The 12,906-nt window shown below is 46.2% G+C and overlaps 1 protein-coding gene across 1 annotated transcript in view; it reads left to right on the top strand.

Annotated features, from left to right (window-relative positions):
* The first annotated feature begins 691 nt into the window (after positions 1 to 691).
* Positions 692 to 12,906, top strand: part of LOC146343539 (uncharacterized) — a 42,830-nt gene continuing 30,615 nt past the window's right edge. The window contains exons 1-3 of the mRNA XM_084859743.1: positions 692 to 4,280; positions 4,913 to 4,979; positions 6,693 to 6,791. Of these exons, the coding sequence (XP_084715869.1) occupies positions 2,667 to 4,280; positions 4,913 to 4,979; positions 6,693 to 6,791 (1,780 nt within the window). The 5' untranslated portion in view covers positions 692 to 2,666. The remainder of the gene's footprint in view (positions 4,281 to 4,912; positions 4,980 to 6,692; positions 6,792 to 12,906) is intronic.

Genomic DNA, 12,906 nt, shown 5'->3' with positions numbered 1-12,906 from the left:
ATGCATGCTAAAGAACTTTAGCAAAGTCAAAGATAATTATGGCACTAAGATGTTGAAAGGCAAGTTGGTTACACTCTGTCAATCGGAATGGCCGTCATTTGGAGTCAACTGGCCAGATATCGGCTCCTTTAATGAGGCCACAATTAGAAAAGTGCACGTTATTGTTGTAAATGATGGACACTGGGATCAGTATCCCTACATAGACTCATGGTTGAGTTGCGCTTTGAGCAACCCTTCCTGGGTGAAACAATGTAAAGGAGAGATGTGCAAACAAATGCTGGCTGCAGACCCTCGGAGAAAGAAGGGAGGGAAGGGAAAGCCAATCTTAGAGGGAGAAGACGAGATAGACTTGGCACAAGGTTTGAGGGGGCAGGATCGTGATCGTGCAATTCTGCCTCAACCTCCAGTAGAAAGTACCCCAACAGTGGCCACAGCCTCTCAACCCCGGCCAGCCAGGTCCACGTCACAAAGTCTCTCTCAACCACCACCCTATGATGGAGAGTATAACGTGACTCCCTTGTGCCCTGCCGACTTCTCTTCTGACCAAGTCCCAAGACAAGTGGCCCAACCCGGCTCACCAAGACCCCTGCGGGATCCATCCCAGTTAGCAATACATTTTTCTCCTCTGGCTGAGCCTAGGGCTACCCGAAACCCGCACCCTAAATACCAGTGCCCGATGTGAGAGGTAATGACAGGGGAGGGGCAGACTGCATTTGTATATGTGCCCTTCAGCACCGCTGATCTGTTCAATTGGAAAAATCAGAATCCTTCCTTTAGAGAAGATCCTGATAAGATGCAAAGTTTATTCAATCTGTGGGGCAGATGCATCGTCCCACATGGGCAGATGTGCAGATGATGTTGCAAACCCTACTAATGTCCGAGGAAAGGTGCCTAGTGCAAGGCACCGCTAATAGGATCGCTGAGGAGTGAGTAGCGGGAACTACTAGGGACCCCCATGAATTATGCCCCCAAGTAGACCCTGAGTGGCGTCCCAATGACCCCAGGGACCGAGAGTGGAGTCAGGACTATTTGGGAATAATAGCGGAGGCATTGGGGAGGGCTATGCCACGTGTGACTAACTTTTCAAAGTTGTATGAAGTCCGCCAAGAGAAGGATGAAAATCCCTCTGTGTTCCTAGGACGGTTGTTTGATGCATTTAGGAAGTTTAGTGACCTAGATCCTGAAGCCTCAGAAAACCAGCACATGGTAAATACAATGTTCATAGGGCAAGCAGTACCAGATATAAGAAAGAAGCTGCAGAAAGCTGAAGGAGCCGTGCGCAAGCCACTCTCCGAGTTGGTAGAGATTGCATATAAAGTGTATGGCAACCGAGAGCAAGTAACAGAAAGAAGGGAGACAAAACATGGCAAAAAGCAGCTGGTGATGCTAGCAGCCGCCTTGAGTGGCAGCTCAGGACGCATAGAGCCTCAGCAGAGGCTGGGGGGGGGGCAGAAGAAGGGAAAGGGCTGCCCGAGGTTTGACGAATGTGCATATTGCCGAGAGAAGGGACACTGGAAGAAGGACTGCCCGCTGAGAAGGCAGAGAGAGAAGAGCCAGGGGGAGGGGCGCCAATTGAGAGCAGACTCCTCTGAGGAATGTAGCTGAAGGAGACCGGGATCTAAAGCCACCACCCTATGAGTAAGTACTCGGGAAGATCCCATGGTAAAGATAAGGGTCGGTGGCAGAGACTATGAGGCTCTGGTAGATACTGGAGCCACCTTTTCCATGATCCCTGCAAAACCCCCCCTCGCCAAAGAAAGCGGACGACACGTGACAATAGAAGGAATTGAAGGAAGAAAGGCTAGATTGCCTGTATGTGAGCCCCTCCTCACAAAGATCGGAGACAATAGACTAGAACATGCCTTTGTGGTCTCGCCCACATGTCCGGTTGCCCTTCTGGGGCGGGACTTGCTGACGAAGCTGCAAGCTGAGATCTTCTTTCGTGGGGATCAGATTGTAGTACAGCTACCAGTGAAGCAGAGCTCAAATTACCAGATGGCCCTCCAGGCAACTGAAACTGTGTCAAAGGCCAAGGGGATTGAGCTCTTAGAGAATGTTGACCCGTGTGTATGGGCAGATGGAACCCCAGCTCGGGCAAAGTATGTAACACCAATCAAAATTCCCCTAAAGGAGGGAGAGCTGCCTGTGTGCGTGAAACAGTATCCTTTGAAGAGAGCTACTCGTGCAGGCTTAAAACCACTTATTGAAAAGTTTAAGAAGTATGGCTGGCTAGTAGAGGGCTCATCCCCCTTTAACACCCCAATATTGGGGTTGCTCAAACCAAACAGCACCTCCTACAGGCTGGTGCAAGACCCGAGAGCCATAAACAAGAAAGTTTAGTGGATCATCCCCTGGTTCCGAACCCCCACACCATTTTGACCCAAGTCCCAGCAAATGCAAGGGTGTTTTCCATCCTAGATTTAAAAGATGCTTTCTTCTCTATCCCACTGCACAAAGACAGCCAGAAAATATTTGCATTCGAATGGGAAGACCCAGATACTTATCATAAAACTCAATTGTTATGGGCTGTGTTGCCCCAAGGGCTCGTTTCAGCCCCCCACATTTTTGGATTAGCATTGCAGAAGGATTTGGAGCAGTGGAGAGACAAGCACCAGGAGGTGGCACTGTTGCAATATGTTGATGACCTGTTGATAGCGAGCCCTAGCATGCAAACGGGGAAGAGAGCAACAGAGTCTTTGCTGAACACCTTGGGAGAAAGGGGGTACAAAGTATCACGAGAGAAGGCTCAAATATGCCAACCAAAGGTCACTTTCTTAGGCTATGAAATTGAAATGGGAACAAGAGCCCTGAGCAAAGATCGAATTCAAGCTATACAAAATATGCCTGCTCCTAAAAGCCCAAAGGAGCTACGAGCCTTTCTAGGTCTGACAGGGTTTTGCAGAATGTGGATTCCTGATTATGGGGGAAAGGCTAGGCCCCTGTATGAGTCTCTTACCAAAGAGGGCCTCGCAAGTTGGAAATGGACCAAAGAAAATCAGCATGCATTTGAACTATTGAAGACTGCCCTCTCACAACCTCCAGCACTCATGATTCCAAATGGGCACAAGCCCTATAGATTGTACGTGCATGAGAACAAGAGAGTTGCCTCGGGAGTCTTGACTCAACCAGTGGGCCCAACATGGAGGCCTGTGGGCTATTACTCCAAGGTCCTGGACCCTGTAGCAAAAGGGTGGCCAGCATGTCTGAGAGCCGTTGCGGCCACTGCTACCCTTGTAGAGGAGGCACAAAAGATTGTCATGGGAGCTAACATGGAGATACACACCCCACATGGCGTGCCCCAAATCCTTGGAGCAGAGGGAGGAAAGTTCTTAAACCCTTCCAGACAATCTAGATATGAGATCTTTTTGTTATCTAATCCAGGCCTCACCTATAAGCATACCACGGCCCTGAATCCAGCCACCCTTCTGCCAGAACCGGGACCCCCATGTCATGATTGTCTGGAAGTGTTAACTCAAACAGTATTGATTCGATCCGACTTGACAGATGACCCGCTTGAAAATCCAGAAGAAGAGTTCTTTGTAGATGGCTCAAGCAACGTAATCGATGGCACACGACATACAGGATGCGCCGTGGTAACGCTGACTGAAACTATGTGGAAAGAGAAACTCCCCGCAAGTTGGTCAGCGCAAGCAGCAGAACTCACTGCCTTGACACGTGAACTAGAATTGGGGAAGGATAAAAGAGTGAACATATTTACAGACTCACGCTATGCCTTTGCCACCATACATGCCCATGGACTACTGTGGAAAGAACGTGGGTTCATCACAGCCTCTGGACAGAAGATTGCAAATGGACCGCAGATTATGGCACTACTGGAGGCTCTCCAACTGCCAAAGGAGGTAGCTGTGGTGCATGTAAAAGCGCATGGCAGAGCCACAGATGAGCACCAGAGAAGGGGAAATGCGAAGGCCGACATGGCAGCCAAAGAAGCAGCACAGATGGGAGGAGAAGTAGTGTTTCAAGGCTTAGCCCATGAGATACCCCTCCGCTTGGAAGACTATAAAGCAAAATACACCCAGGCTGATGACAAAGCTGCCGAGGAAAACAAGGCCACAAAAAATCCCCAAGGGTGGTGGATAGTCCCAGGAGGAAAAGTCATGCTACCCCGATGGCTGGCAGAAGAAGTGGTAAAACAACTTCATGCGAAGACCCACATGGGAGGCACCGCAATGGGAGATTTACTTGTTCGACAGGTTGTGGCACCGGGATTGTATGTAGAAGCCCAACGAGTCGCAGCAAGATGCCCCACCTGCCAGAAGGTAAATCCAAAGGGGGCCCGAGTGCCACCGCCAATGGGAGGACGACAGTGGGCGCACTACCCTGGACAGGCCTGGCAGATTGACTTCGCAGAGCTTCCAAGGTCAGGCCGACACCAATATTTATTGGTACTGGTGGACCAGCTAACGGGATGGGTAGAGGCCTACCCTACAAGGACAGCTACAGCATCAACAGTGGCACGCTTCCTGCTCCAGGAACTGATACCTCGGTTCCTGTTGCCTGAGTCTATTGAGTCGGATCAAGGGAGCCACTTTGTGGGAAAGATAGTGCAAGAAGTGTCTAAAGCTTTAGGCATTAAATGGAGACTCCATACCCCATGGAGGCCTCAGAGTTCAGGTCAGGTGGAGCGCATGAATAGGACATTAAAGACAATGATAACAAAAATTTGCATAGAGACCCACTTAAAGTGGCCCCAGGCGCTCCCACTGGCTTTAACTCGCATTCGTAGCACTCCACGTAGAGGGATAAAATTGTCACCTTTTGAATTAATGTTTGGAATGCCTCCTAGGGTTCTGCCAGCAGGGTGGAGGGAACAAGTCACTGTCGATTTGGGAAAAACTGAAATTGGAGAACATGTTATTGCCTTGCAGTCTGTTTTGTCATCCCTTCACAGGTTTGCTGCACCATTCCAGAGCCTACCGCTGGATGCTCCGATCCACAACTTCCAGCCGGGGGACCAGGTGCTGCTCCAAAAGTGGAAAAAGGGCCCCCTAACTGAGAGGTGGGAGGGACCATACCAGGTGTTGTTGGTAACCCATGCAGCTGTCAAGCTCAGCGGAAATGACAGGTGGACTCACTGTTCCAGAATAAAAAGGTATAACCAAGGTGAGGACACCAGCTCCCAGGGCGTGGTCACTCCGGAAGCTGACCTCCTCTCGGAAGAAGAAGCCTGCAAGCAGCGGGATAAAGACAACTGGCATAGTTATCCTATTTCAGAACTGAAATTAAGATTATGTAAAACAAGGGCAATAGATTTAGCAGCCACACAGCTAACCCAACTCCGCAATGCTGTCACCCAAAATCGGATGGGACTTGATTACGTGTTAGCAGCAGAGGGGGGCCTTTGTCAGAAGTTTAATTGGACAGACTGCTGCTTGCAGATTGATGACAATGGCGATATCCTTAGGGATATTGCAACCAAAATTAGAAAAATAACTCACGTCCCAGTACAAACCTGGAACGGGTGGAGTACTGACTGGCTGACTTCATGGTTGCCAAACTTTCGCTGGTTGAAGACTGGATTTATGATATTCTGCTTAGTTATGCTAATTTTGTGCTTATTACCCTGCATACTTCCCTGCATTATAGCCTTAGTCAAACGTACAGTAGAATCTGTAGTCAGCAGGGAAATGTTTGTACATTACCAGAGATTAGTGATGGCTGAAGTAGACTAAGTGTTATAAGAAGAAAGCATCTTGAGGGGGGAATTGTAGTAAAAATGTAACCTAAAAGCCATTGTATGTGCCTTAAGCAGCACGTAGCATTGTAAGAGCTGCGCATGCCTGGAATGAGCGGACAGTAACCCTAAGATAAGGTTGCTAAGCAAACCTCTGGCAACCAATCAAAAGTAACACGCTGGCTGAGGAATGCAAGCTAAGTGATAAAACTGCAGCGCGGGGGTTGCCAGGGGTCGACTCTGCTTTTGAGCGTGAGCTCCTTTGTCGAACTGTTTGCAAACAATAAAATCGAGTTGGACCCAGCCTGAAGTTGACTCTCCTCTTTGGGGCAAATTGGACTAGCCTCCAGGGGGCGAAACTAGCATTTTGTGCAACAATGCTAATGAGCAGTGGTCTTATTAGGGCCTAGGATGTGCCTGAGAAGTGAAGCTTGTTTGCCTTAAAGCTGCAGGTGTCTGTGCTGGGAAAGTTGTGATTGTTTTCCTTCTGACCAAGCAACTGTTTAGTCTATGCTGGGAATGAACGCTAATTAACGCTTATTTCTGCCATGCTGCCTCACTGCTGACATGTATGGTATAAAACCCATTGTACCCCTTGGCTCTGGGTTCAGAGAAGCTGTCTGATCCAACCATTGGGTACGCCTGTGCGCTGTAGGTACTCAATAAAGTCTCCTTGTAAGCAAACCTGGGTCTGGCTTATTATCTCGGCACCTCCAAACCTTAGCAGCCCACGGCTGGGGCATGGGGGGAGGAGGAGGGGGGATGGAGCATGTCATGATCCTGCAAAGGAAACAGAGGCAGAAAGCCCTGGTACAGTCCCAGGATTTCTGCATCATGTGATGACACCCTAAGACATGTGGAACCTTGATTCAAAATCATGCCCAGTACTTCCTGGGTGGGGATGGGAAGAGAGCCATGTTTGTTTGTTTTTTCCCCACCCCTGGCATTAGACTAATGTAGCAGAACACTATTTCTTTTCTTTCTACCTGTATTTTAGATAGTGAAGAACTCAAGAAAACATCTGTAACGGGGAGAGCAGTTAAGTCTATTAGGAAGTTTATGATTGAAAGGGAACCATTGCTACAAAGCCTGAATGGTAAGCATTGAGTTATAGGCACTGTGCTCTAGACCACTTCTTCCCACCCCATCTTGGGTCATTTCACTGCAGCAGAACATATTTCTTGTCTCATGTAGCTTCACTGGAATGAAAGCTCTTGGAGGGTGGGTTGCTGTGGAATAGCACTGAGGGGAGAAAGAGTTAAGCACCCATCTCTAAAAATTCTACCTTTTTCCTCCCACCTAATTTACAATATTCATCAGAAACAGAGTTGGGAATCTTTGTTTGCTGAAGAGACATGTAGCTTAGACCTGAGAAATGAGAACTCAAAAACCACAAGATATTCCTATATGTTTGCCCACTTTGTTCTGAATGCACTAATGTTCTTGGCTTCCTGGTGGGACTCGGGAGAGATTGGCAATGACTCCAGAAATCTCAGAAAAGGAATATACCAGAGGTGGAAATCAGGGACAATTCTAGGTGTGTGTGTTTTGTAAAAAAAAATCAGCTGAAAAGTCAAGGCTCTTAGAAATTGACTTATGAATTAAAAAGTGTGGAATCTTTGCACACCTGAACTTACATACAGTGCCTTGCATAAGTATTCACCCCCATTTGACTTTTCCACATCTTGTTGGGTTACAGCCTGGAATTAAAATAGATTTAACAGGCATTTTTACCATTTGATTTACACAACATACTTAACACTTTGAAGGTGCAAAATGTTTTTGTTTTGTTTTTTATTGTGGCACAAAAATTAATTAAACAAAAGCAAACTGTCATTTGTTGATTGCAGAAGTATTCTGCCCCCTGAGTCAATACCTTTAGGAGCAATTATAGCTGTGAGTCTTTGGGGGTAAGTCTCTACCAGCTTTGCGTGTCTAGATCCTTACATTTTTGCCCATTCTTCTTGGCAAAATTGCACAAGCCCAGTCAGGTTGGATGGGGGCTGTTGGTGAACAGCAATTTTTGAAGTCTTGCCGCAGATTCTCAGTTTGATTGAGGTCTGGACTTTGGCTGGGCCATTCAGATTTTTGTTTTTAAAGCATTCCAGTGTAACTTTGGCTGTGTGTTTAGGGTCATTGTCCTGCTGGAAGGTGAACCTCCACCCCAGTCCCAGGTTCCTTGCAGAATGAAACAGGTTTTCCTCTAGAATTGCCCTACATTTGGCTCTGTCCATCTTGCCCTCAGTCCTGACCAGTTTCCCAGTCCCTGCTGATGCAAAGCATCCCCACCGCATGATGCTGCCACCACCATACTTCACTGTGGGGATGGTGTTCTCAGGGCAACAAGCACTGTTGGCTTTGTGCCACACATAACATGTTGTGGTAAGGCCCAAAAGTTCAATTTTGGTCTCAGCAGACCAAAGAACCTTTTTCTACATGTTTGCTGTGCCTCCCACATGCCTTTTGGCAAAATCCAAATAGGATTTGATATGGGTATTTTTCAGCAATGGCTTTCTTCTCGCCACTCTTCCATGAAGCGTGGGGCACCTGGGTGATAGTTATCCCATGGGCGGTTTCCCCCATCTCAGAGTTACCATCGGCCTCTTGGTTGCTTCACTGACTAATGCCCACCCTACCTGGTCACTGAGTTTTGGTGGACGGCCTTCTCTAGGCAGAGTTGTGGTTGTGTCATATTCTTTCCATTTTGTAATAATGGCTTTAATGAATGTTTGTAGTTTGGGATTTATTTATTGTTTTTATAACCCAACCCTGACTGGTGCTTCTCCAGAACTTTATCCTGGACTTGTTTTGATAGCTCCCTGGTCTTCATGATGCTGTTTGTTTAGATATGCTCTCCCACAAACTCTGGGGGCATTGAAAAAATGTGTATTTAACCTGAGATCATGTGACACTTGAACTGGAAAACTGAGAGGGAAGGCACTAAGTGCAAAGACCACCAGGAAGGAAAATATCCCAAAGCAGCACTGAGTATGGTATATAATAATTGTTTATTCGTTGTACAAATCTCTAAAATGCGTTTCAAGACAAAGTCTGTTCTTCAGGAGTAATTAATCTGTTTAAAATATATGTAATAAATATTTTTGTTGAATGGTAAATTTACATGTACAATTCCAAAAAATATAAAAAGCTGATTCTCAAATAAGGTATTTAGGGTGCAATCCTATGGTTGCTAGTCAGTGGCTAGACGGCCATAGGATAGTCCGTGCTCTGGGGTCACTTCCCAGAGAATCCCACCCTACCCCCTCCCACACTGCCTCATAAGCAGCGCAGATCGGCCCTGTGCTCCATGCTCGGAAGAGCAGTGCAGAGCATCAAGAATTGGGCATTCCCAGGGGTGGGGCAGGGTGGGGAAGTTGGAAATCCTGGTACGACACATCCTACGTGTCGTCCGACCACTGCTTCCCGTGCTCCGAGGTCCTGTGGCTAGCCAAAATTGGCTGTCTAGCCACAAAAGCAGGGCAGGGGGAGTGAGGAGGAGATCCACTCCTCACCACTCCTCCCACCCTACACTGGATAGGCGGTCGCCCCTGGGTCAGAGGTGACTGTCGATCTCGATAGGAGAGCTCCCTTAGAGTTATTTTTTCTTTTCAACACATACACTTAATAAAAACCATTCTCATACCATGTAATTATAGGGAGTGGGACATGCTTCTTTAAATTATTATTTCTGTTAAATCTAATACTTATAAAGTTAATATTTACACTTAGTCTTTATCCCAAACATATATCAAATTAATATTTACAAACATATAGCAAATCTTTACTGACTGCTTGATACAAATTGTTCCCTGTAACACATTTGTTTCTTGCTGTATCTTTAGACTATCAACACTTTGCTAGATTTTATTTCCAAATAAACTTAAAATAAACCATGCTTATGCTATATTAACATAAAAAAGAAAATCTAATTAGCCTTAGTGAAACTATGTCATGTCTCCTTTTTTCCAAGCTAAACAATCCCAGCTGTTGTAACATTCCCTCAGAAGGGAGATGCTCCAGCCCCTTGATCATTTTAATTGCCCTTTTCTGAACTTTTTCCAGCACTACATTATCTTTTTAAAGGTCTGGTGACCACAACTGTACACAGTATTCTGAGTGTGGTCGTACTATAGATTTGTATTGGGTCAGTATGATATTGGCAGTTTTATTATCAATTCCTTTTCTAATTATGCCTAACATGGGGTTTGCCTTTTTTACAGCAGCTGCACACTGGGTTGACATCTTCATCAAGCTGTCCACCACAACCCCAAAATCTTTTTCCTGGTCAGTCACTGCTAGCTCAGATCCCATCAGGTTATACTTGAAGTTGGGATTTTTTTTTACCCCAACATGCATCACTTTACACTTGCTTACATTGAACTGTATTTGCCATTTAGATGCCCATTCTCCCAGTTAGGAGAGATCCTTTTAGAGCTCTTCACAATCGCTGTTTGTTTTATTCACTCTAAATAATTTGGTGTAGGGATGCACGAAAGTCACTTACCTTGAACGAAATTTGATTCATGGTGGGGGGGAGGCGCTCCGTCCCTCCCCCCCCGAAACTCTGGCCGGGGGGGGAGGCGCTCCGTCCCTCCACCCCCGAATCCTGGCCAGCTGGGCTGCAAATGGCGGCGGCCGTAGCTGCTGCCGTTTGTGTCCCTGCAGTCAGCCGTGATAGGCTACGTAAATGTTTACATAGCCTATCACGGCTGAGTAAAACAACAACAACAACTGCACGTATGCAATGGCGCCACCATTTGCATTCCTTATTTTGGCACGTGTAGTCTACGTAAACATTTACGTAGAGTACGGCAAAAATAAGGGGAACGCAAATAGCGTAGACGCTATGCTATTTGCATTCCCCTTATTTTCGCCGTAGTCTACGTAAATGTTTACGTAGACTAGACGTGCCAAAATAAGGAACGCCATGGGCGCCGCCATTTGTGTACACGCGGGTTTTTTTTTTTAACTCAGCCGTGATAGGCTATGTAAACATTTACGTAGCCTATCACGTTATTTTTTAAAAATCTAGCCGTGATAGGCTACGTAAATCTTTACGTAGCCTATCACGTTTTTGTTTTTTACTGGAAATGGCGGCAGTGGCAGCCGGTTGGAAGACCGGCCGCCGCAGTCGCTGCCGCCGCACCACTGCCGGAGCCGCCGCTGCCAGGAGTATTCGCCCAAGGTAAGTCCCAGCCTGGGGGGGGCGGGGGGGCAGACCGTTCCGCCACCAATTTCGGGGGGCCGAATGCGCTGGCATTTGGCCTCCCCGAGATTCGTGGCGAAATTCTCTGACATCCCTAATTTGGTGTCATCTGCAAACTTGGCCGCTTCACTGCTCACTCCTAAATCCAGATCATTTGTGAACAGATTGAAAAGCATTGGTCCCAATGCAGATCCCTGTGGGACCCCACTATTTACTTCCCTCCATTGGGAGTATTTACCATTTATTCCTACTCTGTTCTTTTTGCTCTTTAAACAGTTTCTGATCCTTAAGAGGACCTGTCCTCTTATTCCATGACTGCTAGGTTTCCTCAGGAGACTTTGGTGAGGGACTTTGTCAAAAGCCTTTTGGAAGTCCAGGTAATCAATGTCCACCAGGTCACCCCATCTATATGTTTATTGACACTCTCAAAATACGCTAAAAGGTTAGTGAGACAGGACTTACCTTTGTGGAAGCCATGTTGATTCTTTCTCAGCAGTGCTTGTCTTTCTATATGCTTACAAATTTTACCTTTAATAATGCCTTCAACCAATTTACCCAGAACAGATGTTAAGCTAACTAGCTTATACTTTCCCAGATCCCCCCTGGATCCTTTTTTAAAAATTGGTGTTACACTGGCCCTCTTCCAGTCCTCTGGTACAGAGGCTGATCTAAGGGACATGTTACATATTTTGGTTAGAAGCGCAGCAATTTCATATTTGAGTTCTCTGAGAACTCTAGAATGGATACCATCTGGGCCTGGTGATTTATTTGCTTTCAATTTATCAATAAAGCAGATGAAAAGAATTCATTCAGCTTCTCTGCAATCTCCTTGTCCTCCTTCAGTATTTCTTTAACTCCACTGTCATCCAGTGGTCCAACTGCCTCCCTAGCTGGTTTTCTGCTTTCAATATATTTAAAGAATTCTTGATTGTTGGCTTGATATTGTTAGCAATATGCTCTTCAAAATGCTTTTTTGTATCTCTTATTGGCTGCTTGCATCGTCTTTGTGCAAGCTTGTGCTCTCCCTCCCCCCCCCCCAACTTGGGCAAGACTTCCATTTTCTGACGGAAGCTCTTTTCTCTGATAGCTTCCTTGACACTGCTTGTTAACCATGCAGGGGCCTCTTGGACTTTCTGCTACCTTTCCTAACCTGTGTTATACATTTTCACTGGGCTTCTATTATTGCGGTTTTGAGTAATTTCCAAGCATTTTGAAGGGATTTAATCCTCTTGACTCTCCCTTTTAACTTCCTTTTCACCAGTTCCCTCATTTTAGAGAAGTTTCCTCTTTTGAAGTCAAATGTGACTGGGTTGGACTTCCTGGGCAATTTTCCATTTAAATATATATTAAATCTGATAGCACTGTGATCACTGTTTCCAACTGGTTCAACAACATTTACATCTCGTCGCACTAGGTCCTGGGTGACTCCACTTAGTATTAAATCCAAGGTCTCCTTGTGAAGTACCAATTTCTATAATGCCCAGGACCCCTCAGTTGATCAGGCTGAGAAGTTTGGGATCTTATGAGGTGGAGATAGAACACACACACACACACACACACACACACACACACACACACCAGTATAGGTGAAAGAAAAGGAGATTTATTGAAAGTAAAGAAATAAGCAAAGATAGAACCTCCCCAGAGAGTTGCATGCTCTCAGAGGCTTAGGACGTTGCACACCTTTACAAAAATCCAGTTACCAAAGAAATCTCAAGGAGTTGCATGCTCCTTGGTTACAACTTAGTTACCCAAACATGGTGCCTTAAATGACTAAATATACAGATAGTCCCTGTTTGTTATGCAATTCCCAGCTCAGTCCATGCCACAATCAGCTCACTGAGCAATGGGTATACAGTGCCAGCCAGGCTCTATCCAGAGCCTTTTGTCTTGTATACAAAACCTCCGAAACAGTGATTATGACAGTACAGAGATAATTGCACCTTAGCTATGCGCTGGACAGTAAAATGCTTTCCCTGAATTCTATCCAACACATACTCACCAC

The sequence above is a fragment of the Heloderma suspectum genome, chromosome 5, assembly GCF_057233095.1.
Source record: "Heloderma suspectum isolate Gila_16-S chromosome 5, 16-S_ref, whole genome shotgun sequence".
NCBI lineage: Eukaryota > Metazoa > Chordata > Lepidosauria > Squamata > Helodermatidae > Heloderma > Heloderma suspectum.
Note: the sequence above shows the minus strand (reverse complement) of the source record. Positions and strands in the feature narration are given on the sequence as shown.